The 20,958-nt window shown below is 43.2% G+C and overlaps 2 protein-coding genes across 2 annotated transcripts in view; one reads left to right on the top strand and one right to left on the bottom strand.

The window, feature by feature from the left end:
• Window positions 1–16,749: 16,749 nt before the first annotated feature.
• On the bottom strand, window positions 16,750–17,438 carry LOC132529116 (histone H2A.J). The gene has a single exon (XM_060165386.1). The coding sequence runs from the start codon at window positions 17,307–17,309 to the stop codon at window positions 16,920–16,922; it is 390 nt and encodes a 129-aa protein (XP_060021369.1). The 5' UTR covers window positions 17,310–17,438; the 3' UTR covers window positions 16,750–16,919.
• A 2,358-nt stretch (window positions 17,439–19,796) lies between these two features.
• Window positions 19,797–20,958, top strand: part of LOC132529820 (histone H4) — a 31,229-nt gene continuing 30,067 nt past the window's right edge. The window contains exon 1 of the mRNA XM_060166839.1: window positions 19,797–20,109. Coding sequence (XP_060022822.1) covers window positions 19,797–20,108 — 312 coding nt within the window. The 3' untranslated portion in view covers window position 20,109. The remainder of the gene's footprint in view (window positions 20,110–20,958) is intronic.

Below are 20,958 nucleotides of genomic sequence, written 5' to 3' on the forward strand. Positions count from 1 at the left end.
TTCCTTCATTTCTCTTTCAGATTTTTCATCATTATTGTATAGGAATGCAAGAGATTTCTGTACATTAATTTTGTATCCTGCTACTCTACCAAATTCATTGATTAGCTCTAGTAGTTTTCTGGTAGCATCTTTAGGATTCTCTATGTATAGTATGATGTCATCTGCAAACAGTGACAGTTTCACTTCTTTTCCAATTTGGATTCCTTTTATTTCTTTTTCTTCTCTGATTGCTGTGGCTAAAACTTCCAAAACTATGTTGAATAACAGTGGTGAGAGTGGGCAACCTTGTCTTGTTCCTGATCTTAGAGGAAATGGTTTCAGTTTATCACCATTGAGAATGATGTTGGCTGTGGGTTTGTCACATATGGCCTTTATGATGTTGAGGTAGGTTCCTCTATGCCTACTTTCTGGAGAGTTTTCATCATAAATGGGTGTTGAATTTTGTTGGAAGCTTTTTCTGCATCTGTTGAGATGATCATATGGTTTTTATCTTTCAATTTGTTAATATGGTGTATCACATTGATTGATTTGCATATACTGAAGAATCCTTGCATTCCCGGGATAAACCCCACTTGATCATGGTGTATGATCCGTTTAATGTGCTACTGGATTCTGTTTGCTAGTATTTTGTTGAGGATTTTTTGCATCTACATTCACCTGTGATATCAGCCTGTAGTTTTTTTGTGTGACATCTTTGTCTGGTTTTGGTATCAGGGTGATGGTGGCTTCGTAGAATGAGTTGGGAGTGTTCTCCCTCTGCTATATTTTGGAAGAGTTTGAGAAGGATAGGTGTTAGCTCTTCTCTAAATGTTTCATAGAATTTGCATATGAAGCCATCTGGTCCTGGGCTTTTGTTTGTTGGAAGATTTGTAACCACAGTTTCAATTTCAGTGCTTGTGATTGGTCTGTTTATATTTTCGATTTCTTACTGGTTTGGTCTCGCAAGGTTGTATTTTTCTAAGGATTTGTCCATTTCTTCCAGGTTGTCTATTTTATTGGCATATAGTTGCTTGTAGTAATCTCTCATGATCCTTTGTATTTCTGCAGTGTCAGGTGTTACTTCTCCTTTTTCATTTCTAATTCTATTGATTTGAGTCTTCTCCCTTTTTTTCTTGATGAGTCTGGCTAATGGTTTATCAATTTTGTTTACTTCTCAAAGAATGGACTTTTAGTTTTATAGATCTTTGCTGTTGTTTCCTTCATTTCTTTTTCACTTATTTCTCATCTGATCTTTATGATTTCTTTCCTTCTGCTAATTTTGGGGTTTTTTTGTTCTTCTTTCTCTAATTGCTTTAGGTGTAAGTTTAGGTTGTTTATTTGAGATTTTTCTTCTTTCTTGAGATAGGATTGTATTGCTATAAAGTTCCCTCTTAGAACCACTTTTGCTGCATCCCATAGGTTTTGCATCATCGTGTTTTCATTGCCATTTGTTTCTAGGGATTTTTTTTTTTTTTTTTTTTTTTGTGGTATGCGGGCTTCTCACTGTCGTGGCCTCTCCCGTTGCAGAGCACAGTCTCCGGACGTGCAGGCTCAGCGGCCATGGCTCACGGGCCCAGCCGCTCCGCGGCATGTGGGATCCTCCCGGACCGGGGCATGAACCCGTGTCCCCTGCGTCGGCAGGTGGACTCTCAACCACTGCGCCACCAGGGAAGCCCCTCTAGGGATTTTTTGATTGCCTCTTTGATTTCTTCAGTGATCTCTTGGTTATTTAGTAGCGTGTTGTTTAGCCTCTGTGTATTTGTATTTTTTACAGTTTTTTTTCCTGTAATTGATATCTAGTCTCATAGCGTTGTGGTCAGAAAAGATACTTGATACAATTTCAATTTTCTTAAATTTACCAAGGTTTGATTTGGGACCCAAGATACAGTCTATCCTGGAGAACGTTCCATTAGCACTTGAGAAGAAAGTATATTCTGTTGTTTTTGGATGGAATGTCCTATAAATATCAATTAAGTCTATCTTGTTTAATGTGTCATTTAAAGCTTTTGTTTCCTTATTTATCTTCATTTTGGTTGATCTGTCCATTGGTGAAAGTGGGGTGTTAAAATCTCCTACCATTATTGTGTTACTGTTGATTTCACCTTTTACGGCTGTTAGCATTTGCCTTATGTATTGAGGTGCTGCTATGTTGGGTGCTTAAATATTTACAATTGTTATATCTTCTTCTTGGATTGATCCCTTGATCATTATGTAGTGTCCTTCTTTGTCTCTTGTAATAGTCTTTATTTTAAAGTCTATTTCGTCTGATATGAGAATTGCTACTCCAGCTTTCTTTTGATTTCCAATTTGCATGGAATATCTTTTTATAACCCCTCACTTTCAGTCTGTATGTGTCCCTAGGTCTGAAGTGGGTCTCTTGTAGACAGCATATATATGGGTCTTGGTTTCGTATCCATTCAGCCAATCTGTGTCTTTTGGTTAGAACATTTAATCCATTTACATTTAAGGTAATTATCGATATGTATGTTCCTACTACCATTTTCTCAATTGTTTTGGGTTTGTTATTGTAGGTCTTTTCCTTGTCTTGTTTTCCTGCCTAGAGCAGTTCGTTTAGCATTTGTTATAAAGCTGGTTTGGTGATGCTGAATTCTCTTAGCTTTTGCTTGTCTGTAAAGGTTTTAATTTCTCTGTCAAATCTGAATGAGATCCTTGCTGGGTAGAGTATCCTTGGTTGTAGGTTTTTCCCTTTCATCACTTTAAGTATGTCCTGCCACTCCCTTCTGGCTTGCAGTTTCTGCTGAAATATCAGCTGCTAACCTTATGGGGATTCCCTTTTATGTTAGTTGTTGCTTTTCCCTTGCCGCTTTTAATATTTTTCTTTGTATTTAATTTTTGATATTTTGATTAATATGTGTCTCAGCATGTTTCTCTTTGGGTTTATCCTGTATGGGACTCTCTGCGCTTCCTGGACTTGATTGACTATTCCCTTTCCCATGTGAGGGAAGTTTTCAACTATAATCTCTTCAAATATTTTCTCAGACCCTTTCTTTTTCTCTTCTTCTTCTGGGACCCCTATAATTTGAATGTTGTTGCATTTAAGGTTGTCCCAGAGGTCTCTGAGACTGTCCTCAATTCTTTTCATTCTTTTTTCTTTATTCTGCTCCCTGGCAGTTATTTCCACCATTTTATCTTCCAGTTCACTTATCCGTTCTTCTGCCTCAGTTATTCTGCTATTGATTCCTTCTAGAGTATTTTTAATTTCAGTTATTGTGTTGTTCATCACTGTTTGTTTGCTCTTTATTTCTTCTAGAACCTTGTTAAATGTTTCTTGTATTTTCTGCATTCTGTTTCTGAGATTTTTGGATCATCTTTACTATCACTACTCTGAATTCTTTTTCAGGAAGATTGCCTATTTCATCTTCATTTATTTGGTCTTGTAGGTTTTTACCTTGCTCCTTAGTCTGTAACATAGTCTTTTGTCTTTCTTTTTTTTTTCTTTTTTTGATGGGTGGGGCTGTATTCCTATCTTACTGGTTGTTTGGCCTGAGGCATCCAGCACTGGAGTTTGCAGGCTGTTGGATAGAGGCAGGTCTTGGTGCTGAGATTAGGACCTTCGGGAGGCCTCACTCCAATTAATATTCCCTGGGGTCTGAGGTTCTCTGTTAGTCCAGTGGTTTGGACTCAGAGTTCCGACCACAGGAGCTCAGGACCAACCTCCAGCCTGGGAACCAAGATCCCGCAAGCTGCATGGCGTGGCAAAAAGAAAAAAGAAAAAAAGGGGCAGTACAATGTCAAAGAATAAAAAACAAAATAAAATTAGAATGATAAAAAATATATTAGGAAATATAAAAACATAATTGAAACAATGGCAACAAGGTAAAATAAAACCACAACAGAAAAAAAAAAGGGGGGGGGTGGGGGGAACAAGCCCAAAGGAGAGAACAATAACAAAGTATAAAGAATAAAATAAAATTAGAAAAATAAAAGATTTATTAGGAAAAGTAAAAATATAAAAGAACCAACAACAATGAAAAAACACGGTAAAACAGACCCCCAATCTAAAAGTGGAAAAAAGAAAAGAAAAAAAAAAAAAGCCTTGGCTGTGGGGCCGGAGTTTAGGCACGGGTGGAACTTATGCAGGGGCGGCGTTTAGGGTGGGGTGGGACCTAGGTGGGTGGGGGAGTGACGTTTGAGCATGTGGCGGGGCCTAGGCGGGGCAATGTTCCGGTGTGGGGCGGGGCCTCTGCTTAGGACCTGCGCAGAAGGGGAGAGGCAGCACTTCGGAAGGAGAGCCTCTGGATTGTGGAGTTCCCGAGTTTGGATCTAAGGCCCTGAGTGAGGGTGTGTGGGTGGGGTTTAGGCCCAGCGCATTGGCAGGGGTCTCACAGGGGGTCTTCGAGTGTAGGGGTGGGGCCCTGGGTGGGTGTGTAGGGGCGGGGCTTGGGTTCTGCACCCCAGGAGGGAGGCTCCAAGGGCAGAGGATTAGGCTGGGAGCCCAACAGTCTTCCTGGTGCCTAAGTGGACAGGGAAAGCACTGGCCAAGTTCCCTTCTGTTCCTCTGTGCCCCTACCCCTCCACCTCCCCCAGGGTCTCTCCTGTCCCCGCTGGACCCCTAACTGTGAGTGGGTCCCACTGGGTGTAGGAACTCCTCCCCTCCCTCAGCCACCCCTCAGGGGTGCTGGTCCCAGAGGTCCAGCCTTTACTTTTGCTCCCCCTTCCTGCCCTCCCACTCCCTCAGGACCCGCGTGGCTGGAGGGGGCCTCGATGGGCAGAGGATCAGGCCCAGGATCTCAGCAGGCTCATGGGGGCCCAAGTGGGCAGGGGAAATCTGACCACGCTCCCTTTTGATCCTCTGCCCTCCCAGTGGTCCCCCAATTTCCCCCTTTGGGTGTAGGATCCCTTCCCCTCCCCCAGCCGCCCCTCAAGGGTCCAGTCCCGTCCTACCTCCACTTCTCTTCCCCCTTCACTCCCCGCATGCCCCATGTCCTACCCAGTCGCTGGGGGTTCCTCCCGTCCCCTTAGGTGTCCGTGGTCCCCCACCGGTGCCAGGTAGGTGCCCTAGTTGCACGGAGACGAGAATTCCGCGTCCTCTTAGTGCACCATCTTGACTCCGCCCTCTCCATTGTATCTTAAACGCCTTTCGTGTGAATCCCATACCATTGAAAATTGGTGATATCCTAAAAAGGTAGCACAATAATACAATAAGCCTTTTATTTTTTTACAACTGATTTCTTTGATGGATTTTAAATTTTTATTCTGGGATCTTTTGTCTATGTGACTTTGGGAAGTTATTTATTCTTTCAGATTAAAGCAAGTCCTGCCAAAGCAGTCTATAGACGACTTTGGAATTATTATTATTTTTTTTAGTATAATCAATGTGGGTCAGCAGGTGAATCGAATCTTTGTTTAGATGCAAAGGTGGAACACAATTACATCATCAAATCAATACTTTAATCTAAGCATAAACAATTACTCCTTGGTATTTGGTGTGCAACAGTGTTCTTGCTTGAAATTTGTGTTTTTTCTTGGTGAGATTTCTATTTCGCTTTAAGGAAGCTGTGTATGTAATAGTTTATCATAAAAGTCATTCCCTAATATTGCTAGTTTTATCTTCTGAAAATTCTCCTGGCTGGGAACATCTGGCACATTTCATGTGTTAGCTGCATCTGCAAGAAAGGAGAATCAGCGGTTCCGATTCCAGGGAGATTCTGGGTAGGCATTTGTCATTTACATCATGGTTTTATAAAAGTGTTTGTTCTGGTTAGATCACTGCTGTGAAATGTAAGCCTGATATAAATCTTCAGTCAGGTATATGGATAAATACTACCATTTCTTTATCCAAGTATCACTTTATTACACATTAATCACTCCTTAACATCATTTTGAAATTCCTTTAAGGTACTATAAAGTGTGAATTAAGGATCTTCACATGGCATGGAATCAGCATAAAGCCCGAGGTGACATCTAAGGTCTAGTTGCAATTCTCATTTTGCATATTCTAGTTTGTGCTCTTTATTAAAATATCTCCCTATTTATATTTAGCTGGGAGACATTTTTTAGTGTTAAACTACTTTTTACTGCATTCAAGTCATTCTTCAGATCACAGGAGATGCCACAGTCACCACCCCATGTAGAACTGCACGTTTCTGTTTTGTCCTGAATGCAAACTGGAGCAGGTCTAATACCTGGGAATGTTCCTCAGCCAGAGTCAGTTTGGAGGACAGCCTTATCACAGGACTTATGGAGCTCAAAGCTCTTCCTGAGCAAAGCTGTAGATAAATTTACACATCCAGGTCCTGGGTTCGGGAAGGTATAAATGAGCTTTGGGGAAGCTTTTCTTTACATTCCTGGAAATAAGTACTTTTGGTAAAGTTGGGAGCTGGGACTTCTGTGAGACCAAAATAACTACCTACTCCAGTTCTTTTGTCTCTAAGAAGGCCTTGTAGTTGGCTGGGAAGGAAAAGTAAGGAGGACAGGGCAAGTGGCCAGGACTGGGTGAGCAGAGGGGTTTTCCTTAATCGGCCTGTTCGTTTTGCTGAGGGTCAATAGCCAGTAGAGAGAGAGGTTGGAGAATGAGAGGATAATTGATGGTATGAGATACCTGAGGGTTTGGGGAGGCGTGAGGGAGTACAAACTATTCATTCCACAGATTGTTATTGAGCGCCTGCTGCAAGCTGGGTGCTAGGAAAGCAGTAGTAAGAAAATCAGATGAGGTCTCTACTATCATGGCTCTAATGGAAATTCCAGGAGATCAACATCAATGTCTATGTTACTTCTGTCTCATACTTTGAATACAGTATTTACCAATGCTAATTTTTTTAAAGAATTTCTTTTTTTTAACCTGCACTAATAAACAATTTGGAAAAAAATAATCTGAGGTCTGCGTGTGCCACGTGCTGGCGCAGACATACTCATCAGACCTTTATAATATTTATATGTTACCTTTCTATAGTTATTTTTAAAAAATGAAAATATTTTCTCTGAACATTTAAAAATACTAAGTTATCAACTGCTTACCTTAATGATGCTGCAACCAAATAGAGAAAACATTTTCCTTAGAGAAAAAAAGTTTTCAAAGAAAAAACCATGGCTCCCCAAATACATGTTTTTCCTTGATCTGTTATCCTATTCAGAGTATTTCCCCTTTTTAGCCATCTGAAGCCTAAAAATAAGATGTTTTCTATTGTCATTTACCATAATGAATCCATATTTGGTAAGAATTATACCACACGTGCAGGAGATAAATAACTGATATGTAGGAAAATTAACACTTTAAAAATGCTATGAAATGCAAAAAATGTTTTCAGGACTTTTTGTAACAATATTTTGTGAGGAAAATTAGAACGCAGTAATGTTTATATCCACTGAATCTCAAGAAAAATTAGAGTCCAAAGAAGAACACAATTAACTACGTTATTCATTATCATTGCACCCAGCAACCTTGACCCCAATAAACTGGGGAGTGAGGTAAAGAACGAAGGAAGGTGACAGCCAAAGTTCAGGTAGGGAGAGGGGAAAAAAGAACATTAGTATAGCTCTGAAATCTTGCCTGGTTTCATGAAATGTACCACCCACAAATGAAAAGGCCATATTATTTTCATGAAGGCCTGGCTTTCTTCAATGAGTTGATAAAGGTTGCCATATTTAGGGACTTATTGTAAGACGAACCCATACCTTCTAATAACGGCTCTTGGCTTTCTTGTGTGAGGAGGGAACTAAAATACAGGCAGAGTACAAATCCAACATTTGCTCCTAAGACGATTCTTATTACAGAGTAACCCAAATCACAGGAGGAGGTATTTCTAAATCCATATTTGTACTGAGTTTATCCATAAAAATACATGTTCATTTTAAAAACTTGAGGGTTAACGTAAAGAAGTAAAGAATAACATGAAAGTACCACTTTTATGGAGAAAAACCAAATAGAGCAACAGAAGTTGTTTTAAAAGATGCTTTGTGTTTATTACTTTTTATTTTTGTGTGTTTGTTTCCACTGATAGACCAGAACAGGGATCAGCAAACTTTCCATAAATATTTGGGGCTTTGGGAACTACAGAGTCTCTGCCACAACTACTCAACCCTGCCTCTGAAGTGTGAAACCTGCCGTACAGGCAGGTGGCCGGTCACACTCCACAGCCACGTGGGGAGGGACCCAGGAGAGAGAAACTCTGGACAGGTGGGCCTATGAGGGAGTCAGGGCACCAGTGAAGGCTGGAGGCCCAGCGTGTGTGGTTTCCCCCTAGGGAGGACCATGGGAAGGTGGTCCCCAGGGCGAGTCAGGGCTGGAGGTCGTGCAGGGAATGTGCATTCTGGGCACGAGGCTAGAGTAGGAGCCACCCGGTATCCTCACCCCCTCACTGCTTACCCACCACAACCGGGCAGCAGCCTGAGCCAGCAGGAGTCATACTTCCCTCCTGCCAAGGCCCTCAGTGCCCTCTCCCCACAGAGCCTAGCATCACGCTTCTGTAAGGAAGGCAGGCCCAGAGGAACTCCAACCGCTACCACAGAGCCCGTATAAAGTTGGAATTTGGAGCCCTGAGGCAATAAATTTATAACTGGCACACGAGAGCATAAGGAAAATTCAGTCTTTTTACTTCCACTTTCACAACCTAGTTGTAAAATTATTGGCACAAATTCCTTTAACAAAAATCTATGGAATGTTTCTCAAGCTCCTTCTGGCGGGTGGTTAGGCCATTAGCTTATGCGTATTAGCTGATGATAAAATTTCTGTGTGTCATTTTGTTCTTAAAAATATCTCAAGAGGACTGCAATTGACTGGCCATCTATGTTAGGGGTTTGTTAAGTAGAACAAAGCTAAGAACTAGGAAGTAAGCAAAAAATACTCAGAAACTCTGACAGAGACAGTGGTACTCACTAAAGGATTCTGTGTGCTCTTTTACGTTTTCCAGCCTTCTTTGCAGTGAGATTTAAGCATGAACTAGTTCTTTCCCGAAGCAAAAAGTGGGTGTGAGTTCCCTGCACTCCTAACCCCCTGCCGCCGGAAGAGACAGGAAGTACTTTGGTATGGCTGGCAAATGGCATATATATGAAAACACGGCAGAAGAATGTGCTGGAATCTATGAATTTTATAGACTTCCTTTAAGGTCTACTTTTATGGAAGCTTCAGGAACACAGGGATTCCATCTGTCCTGTTTGCTCTTGCTAGAACACTGTGTATCAAGGGTTTTTGTCAGGGGGATAAACTTTGTCGTGCTAGCAAAGGTCCGGTGACATTCCTCCCCATAGCAGTGGGTGCCTGCTCATGTTATATTTGTATAACTAAGGGTCCGGATCCCCCGTTTACATGATTCCACCCTCTTCTACGCCCCTAAGGAGGATGAACTGTAGAAACTGCCTTAATGGGGTTTCTTACCTTCTGGCATCCATTTAGGCTGGGTAATAAGCACTGTGTAGGAGGAAGGGAGGAAAGTGAGGTCATGGTAATTACTCCCCAGGCCCCTCCCCGCATGGTTGCCTTGGGTTAGCTTTTCCTGACTCTCCCTGTCATGCGGGCTCCTCCACACTACCTTCTCCTACCAGGTCTGGTGACCACACCCCTTCACTCCATCAGCCGAGGGTGGTGGAGCTCAGCGGTCACCAGCCCTTCCATGTGCTTTCCCTGCATCACTGTAAGCAGTCCCTTCATTAAACTGTCCTAAAATCACATTTGGGCATGCCATCTGTTTCCAGACAGGATCCTGGCTGACTTAGCACCTGAATAAATATTCAACAGAGGATGTGTTGAATAAATAATATATAAAAGACAGAGAAGTCACCGAATACAGAAAACAAATGTGTTAATATTATAAAACTCCCAGAATAGTGTTTGGCGCATGGTACATACATGTTTGTTAGAATGACATTTGCTTTTCAGAATGAGACCTATGGCTGTGATGGAGAGGACAGATTGGCTGCAAGGTGACAGACCCCAGGTGGGAAGATGCATCTTTCCCCACTGTAGGGGAGAGATGAAGACTGCCAGACCACCACGGGTGGGTCGAGGGGAGGAGTCGAGAGGTCTGTTCCAGAGGAAGAAAGCACAAGACTGGATAACCAATCTGATGTAGGGGATGAGGCAGAAAGAGAAACAAGAACGTGGGGTCTCCAGCTTAGGGGTTTGGTTGCCTGGCAGTGTCCAGCGAATAAAGGCTGTGAAGCTGCCTTATTGAGGGTGATGATGAAGAACAGCAGGAAGAAGATGACTCCAGCAGCTAACGTTTATGGAACGTTACTGTGTGCCAGGCATTTTCAGAAGTGCTTTACATGTATTAATTTATTTAATCCTTACTACAACCCCGTGGGGTAGCTAGTACACATTTTACAGATGTGTCTGTTGAGGTGAAGAATGATTAGATAACTTTCCCAGAGTTACACAACTAGGGGAGCAGAAATTCAAACCTAGGTAGTGGACTGGGAGAGGCGGGTGTGGAATGATGGGAATTGGTCCAGTTTGGAACAGCTGAGGTTGAGACCCCAGTGAGATAACCTATGGCGATCTTAAGTAGGCAGGTGAAGTGTGAAGTTTAGAAGGCAGGTAGGGGATATATACCATAAACACTGAGAGACAGGGGAACACAAAAGGGAAAGAGAAAATCGAAGTAGAAAATATAAGGTCATAATCACAACAACAGCAGTAATTTATTGAGCTCTTACCATACACTAGACACTAAATGCTTTATGATAAGGAAAAGATACTATTATCCCATCTTTATGCATGAGAAAACCAAGACTTAGCAAGCTTATAAATAAATGCCTAGATTTTTATTGGTTTGAATGCTTTTCTTCCTGGCATAAGTTCAAATCAGAATAACTGACTGGATTCTGTTTGGGCCCGACAATGGGAAGCAGGATATTGGAAGAGGGGAGAAAAGTGAGGTCATGGTATTTACTTAATATATACATTTAAATGTATTAAAATTATGTATAATTATATATATATAAAGTATATATAAATAAAATTTAAAACAATTTATTATTAGAAATATTGATACATGAACTATCATGTGAAAAATACCAGGACATTTTTACCCTATGTGAAGACACGCAAAAAGATAAATTCAAGAGAGAACGTTCCTTGATGAACGTGAAAGCAAGGGGATGGTGTCGGAGGATTTGGATGTTTAAAGTACATGAATGTGGGACTGAAATACCCACAGACAGTGGTTCCCTCTTTTGCGTGGTGCTTGGACACTGCCGACATTCGCCTTGGATGTCTCTGTCTACCTCCGCTGCTCAGCAAGTCCTCTTCTCAGGGTCACGCTTTTTTCTTTAGTTATTGAGAGAGGGGAAAACAGCCCATGACAGCTTGAAACTGGCCTGGACTATTGGCTAGACCCTGGCGTTACTAGGAGTTGGCCTGACATAGCTGTACCATGGTATTACGTGGAACATAAACCATTTCACATGACACCAACAACACACAAGGCCATTCTACTGTGAAAAATCAAAACAAAACCGAGATCTCTGTATCATATATGAACACAAAAACATAAGTGTTGTCCAAACCCCAAAAATGACCAAACAGCCCCTGTGTCGGCCCATGTGCATTAGCATCTTCACCTATTACAGCCGTAGCCTCACTTCCTTCCTTGTACCTGATTAGCTGTATTAAGCTACCAAATCAAAGACGTACCTCTGTTCCCTCCACAGTATGGAATCCTGGGCAAAGCCCCAGACCTACATCCTATACACAGACCCAAGCCCTATAACAAATCCTTTCTAATATATTAGACACCTCACATCTCCCCAGTATGTGTGCTCCCTGCTACAAAGAACAACAAACCCAACTTGTTAAACTACAGGTATGTTCCTGGTGGTCTTTGGCTGAAGGGCAAAGACAAAACTATGGATTCAACTCAAGTGCTCATTACTTGGACCAGGACTCTCAACTCAGTAATAGTGTGAACATCTGGGACCCCTGGGCTTTTGACAGGAACAAGAGAGTTCATTTGACAAGTACTTTAAAACAGAAAGCAAGTAAACCCTTACGAGCACTTTGCTTGTCTGGTTTGCCTAAAAGAAAGATAATTTTGTTTAGTGTAGGGCTTATCCCTCCTTTGTTTGCATCATTTGGAGTTAGGCAGTGCTGGCTTTTTAATTGCATGGCTTGATAAAATTATCAAAGACCCCAGTTACTATCCAAACCCACTGTTAACCTTTTTTTGTGTATATATATATATGTTAAAATGTGTTTTTCAACACCTAAACTTTCTTTCCTCTCCCTGTAGAGAAAACAAAATACAGCTTTACAGTGATAATTTCGTATCTGCCTGAAGCCAGCCAGCTTCCTTTCTTTTTTCATTTTGTTTTGTTTTGTTCCTCTTACTCTCCATTTCCCTCTCTTGGGAAACTAAACACTTAAACATTAACTAAGTTTGTCAGGGTCAAATTTCTCCTGCTTTAGTCATTCTAAAATACCTACATTGGCTTTATGAATAAGTTGCTCTAACACAACACTGTAAATCAACTATAAGTCAAAAAGAAAAAAAAGTTGCCATTTCTATAACTTCTTTAAAATTGAAACTTAAAACATTGATTAAAATTAAAATATGTAAAAACCTGTATTCAAATATATGGGATGATAACAAAAGATGCATTCTCAAATGGTTCTTTGCCAATATTCTTCTCGGCTTTTGTAAAAAAATGTTTTTGGACTCCCCTGGCAGTCCAGGAGTTAGGACTCCACACTTCCAATGCAGGGGCCAACAGGTTCAATCCCTGGTTGGAGAACTAAGATCCCACATGCCGCTCGGCGCAGCCAAAACAATTTAAAAATTAAAAAAAATAAAATTTAAAAAAATGTTTTTGCTGTCACGATATATCTCCCTCTAATTTCTGTATATGCAATGTGAAAATGCCAAGGAGAAAATGCATCTCCATTCCAGTGCCACGGGTAAAGTAAGCCAGCTTGCCAGCGTTCCCTGGGTAGGACAACGTAATAACTTTTAAAGAACATATTCTACTTACATGTCAAAATAAAGACAAATTAGGAAGTGTCTGGGAGCACAGCGACCCAAATTGTGAAAAATCTCCATCCCTTGACACTCTCTCCTTCAGTCTGTGTCCTGTCATCTTCTGAAAGGCTGCTCTTCCTCGACAGGAGATTAGACCTCACAGATCCCACACGCCCTGTCAGAGATTCACTTATACACCTTTCCCTACATTCTCTAGATTTATATTCCCTCTGGATGATTTTACCCATGAGGACCATTGTTAATCATGACTCCCAGATTCTTATCTCCAGGCCAGACTTTCTCCTCTGGATTCCCCGGACGCAGGTATATTGCCTTTTGACCCCCATGCTTTTGCACGTGCTGTCCCTCTCCCTAGAACGCTCTGTCGTGTCAGGCTCACTTTTGCACTAGACCCATCTCAGGTGCCACTCTCCCCACCAGGCCGAGAAACACAGGTGCCTCTTCTCTGTTACTATAATACCCTGAGCATCTCCTTTTCTTAAGGTGTAGCCTGCTAGATTATAATCATCTGTCTAATTATATGATAATCATTTTTCTTGACAGCCAGTTATCAATCATAGATGTAACATGTAACATATGCTCAATAAATTGTTGAACGAACAGGTTCCATTTTTAATCTGAGTGGGTGCATTTAACAAGCTACTAATTCCAAACTAGGTTGTCCTTCAAGGGGGAAAAATGCAAATTCAGGTTCACAAGGTTCATTTTGCTATTTACGACTCTCTTTTCTGTTATAGACTGGATTGTAGATGTCTTATAGCTAGTAAAACAGCCATTAAGCTTGTTTTTATGGTGCGTTAGACGAGAAGTCACAGAATTGCTAGAATGCCAGATGTTTACTAACTTCAATAGGTCCCGTGACTACTGCTACTTGCTCTAAATCCAGTTTCACATACTAATGGTTACTATTCATTGAGCACATTTCTATATGGGAAGCTCAGTGCCTTAATTTACATTATCTCATTAACTCTTCCCCCAGATCCACTGATGTAACACTATTATTATGCCCAATTAATAGATGAAACTGAGATTTAAAGAGACTGAGTAACATTTCCAAAATCACCCACCTACTAAGGAGGTGAGTGGATTTGAGCCCAGGTCTCATTCCAGAGAGTAAAAGTTCTTAAACACCATAGTATACGACCTTTCAACCATCGGAAGGAGATTTGTGAAGAGTTTGCATATAGTTATCACCAATTATGGGGCCAGACTAAACCTTTTGATTCCAGGCAGACAAAACTAAACAGACCAGTTCTCAGGGACACAAAGGCAAGACTGGCCCTGCAGGAAAAAACAAAGAATGAACAAATCCTGGCCAAGTCACAGCCTGCCACGCTGAATGGCTTATCTCCACGAGAAAGCGCATGTGTGTATACACACACAACTATGGATTAGAAATCTACTAAGGACAAGAATTCAGGTCCCACCAGTTTTTGTCCTAAATCTTCTTCCATCAGGTCTCGTGCTTGAAAAAATATTGGCCTTTTAAGTTAACAATCATACATTGGCAAGAACTGTTTGTGCATCAAAGGTCCACAGGCTGAACTGATTTGGCAAGGGGTGTGCATTTATTTTTTTTAGGGGTATGCATTTTGAACTGCCAATAAACTATTCAGGTTTAAAAACCCCTCAAAAACAGAAATGGTGAGGGACTGATTGAAGCTTGCAGCAGGGGAAGTATTTAAGGGGAGCCTAAGAATCTCTGGGACAGTGGTGGTCGAGGTAGAATGAGGATGGGGGTCATCACTGTACCTTGTATCTGGCCTGTTTTTATCTTCAGGTAACAGGATTAGACTCCTGTGAATCTTTAGAGGGAAAAGAAAAGTTTATCTTATAAATGTCCTATCCTAATTTCTTTACCATTTGGTAATAATCTTTCACGTGCCTCAAATTTTTTAGGAAATTAAGACATAAGTGTCAAAACCAGCACCTGATATACACTTTTTTTCCCTCCACTGCCCATCACTCCACAAAGTGGTAACAATGAGAACTATTCCTAATAATTGGGCATTAAAAACAACAAAATCATATTAACTACAGTTACCTATTCCCTAACCTATAAAGGTAAGCCTATATCCCTGTAGAAAATGGTACTTCTTTCAATTTACTGAGCATCTAATATCTGGCATGCAATAAAGGAACAATCTCAGTCATCAAAATAGGTATTATGACTATTATTTTACATATGAGGAAGCCTTCTGAGTAGAAGGTGGTAATGGAGTAAACAGCTGGACACCTTGGAAACTGCCCTGGGTACATACCCTTGGTATTTTCTCACATTTCACATATTTATTAAAGCATTACTGTGCCATTAATCAACACAACCCCAATAGGCATTGTTGGAATGAGGTCATTACTTTAGGCCTCCGAACAGGGGTATGTGTGGCCTGACCTTGGTATGCTTCAATCTTGATCACATGGGAGAAGTAATCCCGACATTCATTCCACAAGCAACAGAGAGACACAAGTACTAGTGGAAGCTGATGGGGAATTCTTTCTCTGATAGTAACTTGTTTGTTCAGTGTCCTATCTTCAGGACACTGAACAAATAAGTGAGCTTTAAGAGTCAAAATCCAGTTGGTCTCATCTACAGCTATACCCCCATCACCCATCACCTAGTACTGTGCATGGCATATAGACATGCTCAATAAATATTGGGGAAGAAATAAAGACAGTCCATGTGAGAAAACGGGCCAACTACAATACTACCAAGGATGAAGACATACTCTTTTTTTTTTTTTCTTTTCAAGAAGACTTCAACTCTGACTCACAGGAAAGATGAATCCAAAGACGTGAAATCTAAACGGGGATCTTATTTTGTGGAGCATGAGGGCCAGGACAAAGCTTGTAGAAAAGGGTGAAATGGAAGGGTCAGTTAAGGACAGATTGGATTGCTAGTGTGTAACTTTCAAATTCTTGATCTGAAATCATTTGTCCTTGCCTCTTCTCACATCTCACATATTTATTAAAGCATTACTGTACCATTAAGCAACACAACCCCAATAGGCATTGTTGGAATGAGGTCATTACTTCAGGCCAGTGGTAGAACATAAGGGACATCAAGAGGGTGATTTGTTGTTATAAAGCAAAATCAAACCAATTACATTTCCACAGGAATCTAACATGGTGGAGATAAGACCATTATGAAGCTAGAAACTTGAGAAAATCATTTTTAAAGCTCATAAGCATATGTAACTCATGACTAAAGGTGCTGCACTGTTCTGCAACATGAGTGTCAGGGGAACAAACTTCCAACCTCGTGACTCATGCTTCCGTATTACACATTACACACTCATGCTTCCGTATTCTTCATTTTAAAGAAATGTGAACATAAGCATGTTCATAAAAATATCTGATACCGAAAACACAACAGCTGTCAGGCCAAGAAAATCTGTTGACACCGTGTCATCAGAGCCACACTTCCAAGACGGCAAGTTATTTTACCTTTTGAAAAGTATGGGCAGAGAGACAACTTCCTGCCCAAGATCAGCTCGAAGCCACCGTCTCCTTCCTAGAACAGGTTCCTGAATTGCCCAAACAGGGCAGGGGAGCAAAGGCCCTGGGAAGGGAAAGTAAAAATAATTCCCCCAGCCGCATTCGCACCTACTCTGTCTCTCCTCCGCCTTCAGGCGAGGAGGAAGAGTTCCCAACTCTGCCCACCTCCAGGCCAGTGGGTCCCTTCTGGTCTCCCTTGCCCGCCTTGAGGGTGACCTGCGGACCAAAGCAGCCCAGAAAGTGGCTCAGGCCGACCCACCAGTACCTCCTCCAAAGGCCTCCCGGTTGCCCCCTGGGTCACCCGGCAGGCCCCCGCGATTACACAGTTCTCTCGACCAGACAACTTTCACCGACTTTATTGGCCCCCGACCCTAATGGGCCCCTCGCCGCCCACCTCCCCACTAGATCGCGCCGGCCCTCCATAACATCAACCGTATTCAAAAACACTGCGGGGTGGCTATGGAAAGAGCCTTTGCTGAGGAAGCCAGCTCTCCTGTGGCGGCGTCAGGGTCACTTGCTCTTCGCCTTCTGACTCTCCGTCTTCTTGGGCAGCAGCACGGCCTGGATGTTGGGTAGGACGCCGCCCTGGGCGATGGTCACTTTCCCCAGCAGCTTGTTTAGCTCCTCGTCATTGCGGATGGCGAGTTGCAGGTGGCGAGGGATTATCCTGGTCTTCTTGTTGTCCCGCGCGGCGTTGCCAGCCAACTCCAGGATCTCCGCCGTCAGGTACTCCAACACCGCTGCCAGGTACACCGGCGCCCCGGCTCCCACTCGCTCTGCGTAGTTACCTTTGCGCAGCAGTCGGTGCACTCGGCCCACCGGGAACTGCAGGCCCGCGCGAGAGGACCGGGACTTGGCCTTTGCCCGCACTTTGCCGCCCTGCTTTCCGCGACCAGACATGTTTGTCTCTCGCCTAAAACTCCAGCTAGGGGAAATAAAACCCAGCGGTCCAGTTCCTAGAATGGGAGGGCAACGTACCACATCTGAACTGCCTCCACCAACACTTTGCTGACACTAGGCAGCGCCTTCCCATTGGGCGCGGAAACAACCTCGGCTCCGGTGACCAATGACAGGCAGGCTCTTCTCCCAATTAGAGCGCTGGCAGAAGGACCGCCTTCTCCAGCTTGCTCCAATCAAAAGAAAAACTGCTAACCCTCATTTACATAACCTTCCATATGAATACCCTGGGCCCGACTGCTCCGCCTTTAGGGGTTCAGTTGAATTTACAGGATCCTGAGGTTTCAACGTCCTCGCTCACTCGCAGGAAAATAACGTCTTAAGAATTAAGTAACCGAGTTTCCCTAGTGGCGCTAGTGGTGTAGTGGTTGAGAATCCGCCTGCCAATGCAGGAAACACAGGTTCTAGCTCTGGTCGGGGAAGATCCCACATGCCACTAAGGCAACTAAGGCCGTGTGCCACAACTATGGAGCCTGCAAGCCGTAACTACTGAGCCCGCATGCCACAACTACTGAAGCCCATGCTCTTAGAGCCCATGCTCCACAATAAAAGAACCCACTGCAATGAGAAGCCCGCTCACGGCAACAAAGAGTAGCTCTCCTGCTCACCGCAACTAGATAAAAAAGCCTGCACGCAGTAACAAAGACCCAATGCAGCCAAAAATAAATTAATTAATTTTTTAAAAAGTTTAAAAAAATTAAGAAACCATGGTAAGAAAAAGAAAAATCCGGAAGGAGAGCTACTCTAAAGTACAAGGCCTGAAGCAAGAAATCCCTCTAGCACTTGAGGTCGCAGGGTATGCCCCCAATTTTTGAGTTATTATTATTATTATTATGGACACTTTTTATTCTTGTAAACAAGAGAGATCTCTAACTTGAAAATGTTCTAACCTTGATTTCTTAGTAAATATTTAAAAGCCAACCTATTTTACCATTACAAGAATCCTGATTCTTCAAGACTTTTCTTCTTTGAGTCAAGGATTAAAATCATGTGGTACAATTTGACTATTTAGGATTTTTTTTTTTTAGCCATCCAGAGAGTGTTCTGAGAGCTCTTTTAATTCTTCTTTAACAACAATAACAGTAACTTTTTTGTGCTATGGAGATGGGTAAGGATAGGTAAATAATAAGCATTTAGGTATATATAAATATTTACCATAAAGCTTTCCTGCTGGAAAGGCTTATTCGTCAGGACTAGGGACAGGGAGCACAGTTTACTAAAATATTTGTTCCTCAAGGTGTTAAGTACCTGGGAAAGAGTTATGAATCATCCTCTAAATACTGCTGCCTTTTATCGCAGTAAACCCTTTTGGGAAGACAGACAGTCCTATCTCCTAGAGGGGCGACACTACTCAAAAGTTTTGTTTCTGCTCAGGGATTCTCTTAAGAAAAGAATGGAGAGCCTCCTAATTGGGGATCTGCAGTATAAATCACTATTTAAAGCCACGATCATGGCATCCACTATTTTACAGGAACTTTGAATTTTTAAGTGAGAACCTCGGGTTTTAATGAAATAAGATTACAGTATTTTAACTAAATAATCACAGAAATAGTTATTTGATTGAAACGCAAAAAACGCGCTTCGGCTGGAGGCGGTGGAGGCAGTAAAGTCTGCCAACTGTGCAGAAGAATCTTCAAGGGAAAAGTCTGGGGGGATTGGGGGGAATGGGTAAGGTTAGACTTTTTGAAAGGATTTTAGTTCTTTCTCCACGGGGCCCCCAAAAGAGAAAAAAGAACCATTAAAAGATTTTCTCTACCCCAACTAGTGACTTAAAAAGATCCACAGGTGTAAAGCAACCGCTTTTAAATTTAACATGTAGTAAAGCATTCCTGGTTCCTATTGGTTTTCACATTAGTCTGAGAATGGTATTATAAGAGTAAGCATTCCGTTTGAAAACTATAAAATTAGAATTCCCGCGCCCTACAGAGAGAGAAAAGGCAAAATAAATTTTATCGAGTCCTTCCTCAATTTCATGGCAAAAATAAGAAAATCTTTCCCAAATAAGCAAACAAGAAATTTTATAGGGAGGGAATTTTTTTTTTTTTTTTTTTTCGGTACGCGGGCCTCTCACTGTTGTGGCCGCTCCCGTTGCGTAGCACAGGCTCCGGACGCGCAGGCTCAGCGGCCTATGACTCACGGGCCCAGCCGCTCCGCGGCATGTGGGATCTTCCCGGACCGGGGCACGAACCGGTGTTCGCTGAATCGGCAGGCGGACTCTCAACCACTGCGCCACTAGGGAAGCCCTATAGGGAGGGAATTTTAAAAAAAAAAAAAAAAGAAAGAAAGAAAGAAATCTCCTGGAGCCTATAGCTCCGCCCACTTTCTTGAGGTTTTCAAACAGGTCCGCTAGAAGGAAGTATAAGCCCAGGTTCACAGCTCACAGAACTACTAGCAGCTTGCTGTTTGGTTTTAGACGTGTTGTTGTGAAAGATGTCCGGCCGAGGTAAAGGTGGCAAAGGGCTGGGTAAGGGAGGCGCTAAGCGCCACCGGAAGGTCTTACGGGACAACATCCAGGGTATTACGAAGCCCGCCATTCGCCGTCTGGCTCGCCGTGGTGGTGTGAAGCGCATCTCTGGCCTCATCTATGAGGAGACCCGGGGAGTGCTCAAAGTGTTCCTGGAGAACGTGATCCGTGATGCAGTGACTTACACGGAGCACGCCAAGCGCAAGACGGTCACGGCCATGGATGTGGTGTATGCGCTGAAACGCCAGGGCCGCACCCTTTACGGCTTCGGCGGCTGAGGTGTGCCTGCGGCTTATCTCCAGATCCCAAGAGGCCCTTTTTAGGGCCCTCAAAACGTCAAGAAAAGAGTTGGTAGTGCCTAACCTGCCGTGTGAATGTGCAGATAGGTGCTTCAAATGAAGCGTTAATTGGGGTTAGGCTTGAGGCTTGGGGAGGTGTGAGCCGCAGAGCTCGAGCCGGGAACCTAGCGTCCGCGCTTAGAACGTAGCCTGGGAAATACGGCGCAGGGCAGTAGTGATTTTGCTCTCTGTTTCAGAGCCGGACTGCCGACGTTGGATTCCTTTTGGGAAAAGTAGGCATCGCTACCTTTCCAAACCCACGTCTTGGAAGTGGTACACGCTTCTTAGCGGGGGAGGCTTCGGGCCCTGAGCATATATAGAATGGCTTGTATGCAAATAGGGTGAGCCGGCTATCCTCCTCCGATTGGATAGGAGGCGTCAGAGGGGGCGGTTCTCGCTGGTGCTACCCGGGTTCTCGCTGGTCGACCCGCTCCGTCTCTGAGACCGCGGATGTCGCGGCGTCCAATAGGAAAGCTCGAGGTGCAGGCGTAGTGTGGCGCGCCGGAGTCTGCCGGGTGTGAATATTTTATTTTTTCACTGACTTTGTGAGTAAGGGGTAACCCAGCTCAGGCGCTGAATGCAGGGTGGCTGCGTGTGGGCGAAGTCCAGGCCTGGGCCTGAGCCCTCGGCCCCTGCGCTAGCCGTGGGTCAGCTGCACAAAGATAGACGCGCCGAGCAGGTGAGCGTCGCGACTCCGGAGTACCCGGCGGCAGTGCTTGAACTCCTAGCGGTGGGAATCCAGGAGTTAGCCGGCAGCGTGGCCGGGGCGCAGGGCAGCGTCCTGCCCAGC

The sequence above is a fragment of the Lagenorhynchus albirostris genome, chromosome 11, assembly GCF_949774975.1.
Source record: "Lagenorhynchus albirostris chromosome 11, mLagAlb1.1, whole genome shotgun sequence".
Lineage (NCBI taxonomy): Eukaryota > Metazoa > Chordata > Mammalia > Artiodactyla > Delphinidae > Lagenorhynchus > Lagenorhynchus albirostris.